Source organism: Lolium rigidum, chromosome 3 (assembly GCF_022539505.1).
Source record: "Lolium rigidum isolate FL_2022 chromosome 3, APGP_CSIRO_Lrig_0.1, whole genome shotgun sequence".
Taxonomy (NCBI): domain Eukaryota; kingdom Viridiplantae; phylum Streptophyta; class Magnoliopsida; order Poales; family Poaceae; genus Lolium; species Lolium rigidum.
The window spans coordinates 230,861,173-230,868,202 of NC_061510.1; the positions used below are offsets into that span (position 1 = coordinate 230,861,173).

A 7,030-nucleotide genomic window follows, 5' to 3' on the forward strand; every position below is an offset into this window, starting at 1 on the left:
CTTGTTCCTAGCTTCAAAACAAGCCCAAGATCATCAAAATCGGAGTCCGGATGCTAAAGTTATGCCCGTTTTAGTTTTGGTGTTTATGCAGTTTGCCAGGCCGGATTTTCCGGGCCGGATTATCTGGGCCGGATATTTCGGAAATATCCGGGCCCCTCGAAATTGGCTAAGGACCAGAAGAAAAGCAGCTCTGGACAGGGGCCGGACTTTTGGCCGGATTTTTACCAGGTTTTGTCCCTGAGGCCGGATTATCCGGGGGGGCGGATTATCCGGCCCTTACTTAGGCCGGATTATCTGGCCCTGATTTTTCCCAATGGCTCGATTTTCTTGGGGGGTATAAATACCCCCCTTCTTCCTCCTTGGGCTGTTGCTTCTCTCACTCTCTCTCTCCTCCATTGTTGAACTAGAGAAGCTTGCTCTATCTCTCAATCCCTCCATGATTCTTGCCCCCCATTTGAGGGAAAGAGAGAGGAGATCTAGATCTACATTTCTACCAATCAAATCCATCTCTTTGTGAGTGGAACTCTCTAGATCTTGATCTTGGTGTTCTTTGTGAATTCCTTTGTTCTTCCTCTCTTATTCCCTCAATAGATTTTGTAGCTTTGTTGGAGTTTGAGAGAGAAGGACTTGAGCATCTTTGTGGTGTTCTTGCCATTGCATTTGGTGCATCGGTTTGAGTTCTCCACGGTGATTCGTGGTGGTGAAAACATGAAAGTTGTTACTCTTGGGTTCTTGGAACCCTAGACGGATTCTAGGCCTTTGTGGCGGTTTGTTGGGAGCCTCCAATTAAGTTGTGGATGTGTGCCCCAATCTTTGTGTAAGGCCCGGTTTCCGCCTCGAAGGAAATCCCTTAGTGGAACCGTGACCTAGGCCTTTGTGGCGAGGGTCATCGGAGATTTAGGTGAGGCGCCTTCGTGGCGTTCGGTGTGTGTTGTGAGTACCGCATCTTGGGGTGAGGCCTTTGTGGCGTTGGTGTGCATCGAGCAACCACACCTCAAGGTGAGCCTCTTGTGGCGTTCGGGAGCACTAAGCAACCGCACCTCTCCACCGGAGATTAGCACTCGCAAGAGTGTGAACTCCGGGATAAATCATCATCTCCCGCGTGCCTCGGTTATCTCTATACCCGAGCTCTTTACTTATGCACTTTACCTTGTGATAGCCATCGTGCTTGAAGTTATATATATCTTGCTATCACATACTTGCTTGTATTGCTTAGCTTAAGTTGTTGGTGCACATAGGTGAACCATAGTATATAGGCTTTGGGCATGACAAAGTAAACGCTAGTTTTATTCCGCATTTGTTAAGCCCATCTCGTAAAAGTTTTAAACCGCCTATTCACCCCCCCTCTAGGCGACATCCGTGTCCTTTCACAGGTGGATCCAACAAATCCCCGAGAACACTTTGCCTTATTGAGTTTCACTTCATTTCTCACTAGGTTTGTTATTTTGTTGCTTTATGTACTTTCTTGCAACCAAATACAACTCTCTTTAAAACACCATTATTTGAGATTAAGTAACGACTTACATGTGGTCCTTGATTAATAGTATCAACATTAAGACCTTAACTAGTAGCTCATCATGGTTCGATACTCTTATTTCAAAACTAGCTACGAGATGCCGCCTAGAGAGAGAGAGGGGGGGGGGGTAATAGGTGTTTTAAAAAATATTACGCATTTGGCTTGTAAGAATGCGGAAATAAACTAACGTTTATTTTACAATCACAAAACATAAATATGCGAGGCTCAACTAAGTGCAACAACAACAACTTAGATAATAGAGATAGGCACAAGATATAAGTAACACAAGTGATAGCAAGGTATTTGTACTTCAAGCACAATGACTATCACAAGGAAAGTAAACTCGGGTATAGATATAACCAAGGCACGCAGATACGAAGATGTATTCCCGTGTTCCCCATACAAGGTGAGGTACGTCACGTTGGAGAGATGCGGGCTACCACGAAGATATGCCGAACGCCACGAAGGCTCACCTTCTTCTCCAAGCCAATACCACGAAGGACGAAGGCTTTCCTTTATTTTTAGCTTTTTCTCCACTCCGGAGATGACAAGCTCCACAACAACTTCACAAGCTCCACAAAGGAGAAGCCCGGGCCTCTTCACAATCTTCCACAAAGAGGTCACCGGAGCACCAACCGCCAAGCCAACTAGGAGGTCACCCCTCCAAGAGTAACAAGCTCACGATCTCTCACTCGAACTAATCGTATTGGAGAGCTCAACACTATGCAAGGATGCAAAGCAAGAACACCAAGAAAAGTGCTTAAATCTTTCTCTCTCAAATCCCACCAAAGCAACAAATGCTATGGAGGAACTAGAGAGGAAGAACAAGGGTGGAAATCAACAAATGACTCCAAGATCTAGATCCCAAGAGTTTTCCTCACTTAGAGTAGGAATTGATTGGTGGAGGTTGTTGATCTAGATCTCCTCTTTCAAATCCCTCAAGAATATGCAAGAATCATGGGAGAAATGGGAGGGGAAGCAAGCTCAAAAAGGTCAAGAATGGTGGTAAAAAATGTGCCTAAGAACACCTATAATAATTGGGAAGAAGACCTCTTTTATAGCCCCTCAAAATATGACCGTTGGGAGCAAAAATTGAGCCACCCGGCGCTGAGCCGACCTACCCTGCAACAGCATCCGGCGTGCCAACCTAGACACCGAAAATATTAAATTTCAATTGTTCATATTTTTTAAAAATATTCACATTTTTTATAAAATATTTATCTTACTTTTTTTTAAATATATTGTGACAAATGAAAAATCTCCTAAAAGAAACAACACAAAATTAAAAAGAATAAAAAAATTAAAACGAAAAATGAAAAAAATGAAAGTACCTGATTTTGTTGGGCTGCGGCCCAACTAACCTCCACGGGTGCACCGGGCTGTGCGGTGAGCCCCGTCAATAGGAGCTCCCGTCCTATAGAATCCGCTCACTCGGAGACGGACTCCGTTATCTTGTTGGAAAAGGAATAAAGCCCAGCTTACAAGAGCCCACGATTTCCCCCTATCTGTTTCTTCTTCATCGTCTTCTAAAAAAACAAAATCTCTCCATCTGAAGCAAGGGGAAGCCTGGGCAGGGATCCACGCCGCCATGACGGGTAAAGGAGAGGCGGCGGCGCAGCACAGGGAGGCCGAGGAGGACGGAGAGATGGTGGGCGTGGTGAAGCTGATCAGCGCCGAGGGTTTCGAGTTCGTCATCGACAAGAAGGCCGCCATGGTCTCCAACACGCTCAGGAACATGCTCACCTCACCCGGTATCCTTCTTCTTATCCATCCTTTCATCCAACGATTTATCGAATTGGGACCGCAATCGGTCGATTGGTGTTACCGCTAATTAATCGAATTGAAATCCTAAGGTGGCTTCGCCGAGTCGCGCGATAACGAGGTCAGGTTCCCGGAGATCAGCACCGCCATCCTCGAGAAGATCTGCCAGTACTTCTACTGGTCTCTCCACTACGCCAGGTAAAATCACCTCCCTTGGATTCCCCTCGCCCCCTCCCTCTGCAAATCCAGATTATCAAATAGTAGCTTAATTTGGTATCGCGGCGATCAAGTTGGTTGACCGCGTTCCCTAGCTAGGGTTCATATACAAGCCCCCAATTCCGTAACTCTTGTCAAATTGACTACTTACCCTAGCTAGGCTTCACATACAAGCAAGGCCATGAAATAGTCAAGATTGGAATCCTCTTGTTTTTATGTGTTTATCAATTGCTCTTATTAAGATCGATCTGAGGGCGCTAACAATTCATGCGCTCTGCCTGCAATTCCACTGCCAACAATTTAGATGTTTTCATACAAAAAGAAGGAAACACCATCTTTCGAGGACTCTGTTTCACAAGAATTCTCTTGTATCCCACATTACTTCTCCTTTCTCTGGTTCATCAAACTTGTTCGGTGGCTAAAGCTTATGAACCATGTGAGTTTATTCTAATTTCAATATTTTGCCAGCGTACAGTCCGTAATTTCTTGCTTATAGTTGTTGGTGCACTAGGTTTTCTGTGGAATACACATAACTTTGAAAGAAAATATCCATATGTCTCTGTCGAGATGTCCAGCTTACTCATCATGGCATCTATGACACTAGTAACTCATGGCATCATGCCCATGAGTTGTCCGAAGACCATGCAATTTCTTTTTCTTTTCTTCCCCGTACTTTCTATTTCTTGGCCATGCATACTTCACATGATTTCATTGCATTATTTCTACTTTGATTGTTTTGTGGTCACAACTGACAAGGCAAGATTTTAATTGTATGTATAGTGAAACCTCGAATGTCCTAGCTTAAGCCTTCCTAATGGCATACGATCACGACCAACCTTGACATTCCGGAGTTAAATTAATATCCATTTAAGCAAGAATAATGTTTGTTCTGAAACAAGGGAAGTTGTTCTGCTTCCTTTGTGCGAAGTCACTTGTATATAAGATAGCAACAAGCCAACAACAGACGCAGCTTTTACACTGAGCTATCAATACCACATGGCCCACTCCACCAAGCCACTCTTTTGCAACTGGACCAGTTTGAGTGAAAAACATATAAATCTGGATAGTTGTCTCAACTGATAGGCGTTAATGAAATGATATCATTGTCTATACCATGTTTTCTGTCTTATTAGGGTGACTTCAGTTTTGTTTTAAGTATTTTCCTCTGATATTAAAGGCCGTTATGTTGTATGAAAATGTAACATTGAGGTTCATTTATAGTGTTGCATGCTTAATTTGGTTCATTTAGTGTAAATTTTTATTGGAGGGATTCTGATGGAAACTTGTAAATTTGCAATCGATGCTTGCATAGTTACATAGCTTCGAGAAACCATATTTATTCACATGGTTTTTGGTTGATGAAACCATAAACCAGGAAAAACAGCGGTTCACATGGTTTTTGGTTGCAGTCCAGGCTGACAGGTGCCACTTGAGTTAGAGTAGACAACACAACCCTTACACCTGGTTCTTTGTTTAAATAATATTACGTTGAGACTAATTCAACTATTATACCGAGTTCTGCTTGGAATCAATGAAGAACTTGAACTGCTTGCTTTGTTGTCGGTTTCCACTGTTTGAGGCGAAACGATTTTTTTGAACACCCCTAGTCGACACTTCGGTTCTTAGTATTTCTCACTTAGGAAAGTGGAATTTAGCGTGTTTCCACATATGTTGCATATTGCTGCCTCTATCCCAAAAATATTAGGCGTGTTTGTTTCCATTAGGGCAACACTTCAACCAACAATTGCTCTTTTAATATGTGATTATGTGATACTAAATCATTACCATAAATATACTTTATAATACGAACCTGATGACATAAATCATACTCCTAAACCAGTACTAGAAACAATATATGCCTTATAGTTTGCCTCAACATTCCGTAGTTAAATTAATATCCATTTAAGCAAGAATAATGTTTGTTCTGAAACAAGGGAAGTTGTTCTGCTTCCTTTGTGCGAAGTCACTTGTATATGAGATAGCAACAAGCCAACAACAGATTCCGCTTGCTTGCTTGCGATCAGATCTTGGCAGCTATCATACTCCTAAACCAGATAGCAACAACCCAACAACAGATGCAGCCTGTTTGGATCAGATGCAGTGCAGGAGTATGTCTTGATATTTGTTTGTTTAGGTTGCTCACCACATACACCATGTGGTCGTGCAGGAGTATGTCAAAGGCTCCCACTGAAACAATATATGCCTTATAGTTTGGAGGGATCTCCTAAACCAGTACTAGACCTTGTCCTGCCTTTCATCTTTCTCGAAGATGGCAAGGAAAAGACGATTTTAGTTGTTGTACTCTATTTGTTGTTTGCATATTGCAGTGCTTGGTGACTCACAGTTTCTGTTTTATTTGGCATACTGCATGCTAATGTTTGCCTACTGCAGCAGCTTGCTTAACGACTTCAGCTCTGTTTTGTTTGCAGTGGGAAGGAGACGGCGGAGTTCCCGATTGAGCCGGAAATAACCCTGGAGCTGATGATGGCAGCAAACTATCTCGACACTTGAGCCTGTAAAATGTCTTGTGAACATATGATGAATCCGTCATCCATTTGTTACTAGAAAATGTTGTGTTGTATGTATTTTAATCTTGGCTCAGTTTTTTTTTTTGAACATAAGAGGGGTCAAAAGACCCCGGTGGAGCACTTTATATAACAACAAGTGGCAGGTACAAATTGCAGGAAAGCCCCTTAACATCTATTGCCCTGAGCAACCTAACATTTGAAGAAGGGACCCTCCACTTTACAAGAAACACCCTGGAAAGTAAAAGAAAAAGCAATCGAGTACAGTGGTGTCTCTGCCACAGAACGCCGGCGAACCCACGGCGTTGCCGCCGAGATTCAAGCGCGAGGAGCTCGAAACGCTCATCTCCGGCGAGATCCAACCCCTGGCTACCGTTGGAAGGACGGGGACAAACCACTTGTCCTTCTGCCGGCGTCGAGCTCCAGCAGTTGGTCTTCAGGGCCTCCGCCATGGAGGTTGAGGAAGTTGGGCCACCATGTTGGCCGAAGATCGCGGCGAGGAAGTTCGTCACCGCGTGTTGCGCACGAGGAAGATCTGCTCCAGGACGCCACTTCCCAGATCCAACAAGAGGATCTTCATCTGGTCTCCCCTCCACATCCCCACCACCACGGTGGCCTGATAGAGGAGATCCCAAGATGAAAACGCTCAGATCTGAAGAGTAGCATATGAGCTTTATTGTTGAGGATGCCGGTGCTCTGACGCCGCTCGTCTCCGGCTCCGACCTCCGGAGCGCCACGAGCAGCAGCAGCATCACCGCCGGCAGCAGAGAGCAGCTCCAGCTCCACCACCACCTCCTCCCTACGGGCATGACGCCAAATCCACAAGGGTAAACCGAAAAGAAGGAAAGAACTACACCTAAACTAGCCCTATCTACTCCGGCGCACCACCTCAACCAACTCCGGCCGGCTAATCCGGCGGAGTGGCCTTGGATCGGCCCGGCGAGATGGAAGAGGAGACCAGGAACTGTAGCAGGGGGAGAGAAGGAAAGGGGAGAAATGAGCAAAAGCACTT

At 44.6% G+C, this 7,030-nt stretch overlaps 1 protein-coding gene across 1 annotated transcript; it reads left to right on the forward strand.

Moving 5' to 3' along the window:
• Window positions 1–3,067: 3,067 nt before the first annotated feature.
• Window positions 3,068–6,084, forward strand: LOC124699077 (elongin-C-like). Its single transcript, XM_047231444.1, has 3 exons — window positions 3,068–3,267; window positions 3,370–3,475; window positions 5,923–6,084. The coding sequence occupies exons 1-3, from the start codon at window positions 3,105–3,107 to the stop codon at window positions 6,002–6,004; spliced, it is 351 nt and encodes a 116-aa protein (XP_047087400.1). The 5' UTR covers window positions 3,068–3,104; the 3' UTR covers window positions 6,005–6,084.
• Window positions 6,085–7,030: the final 946 nt, after the last annotated feature.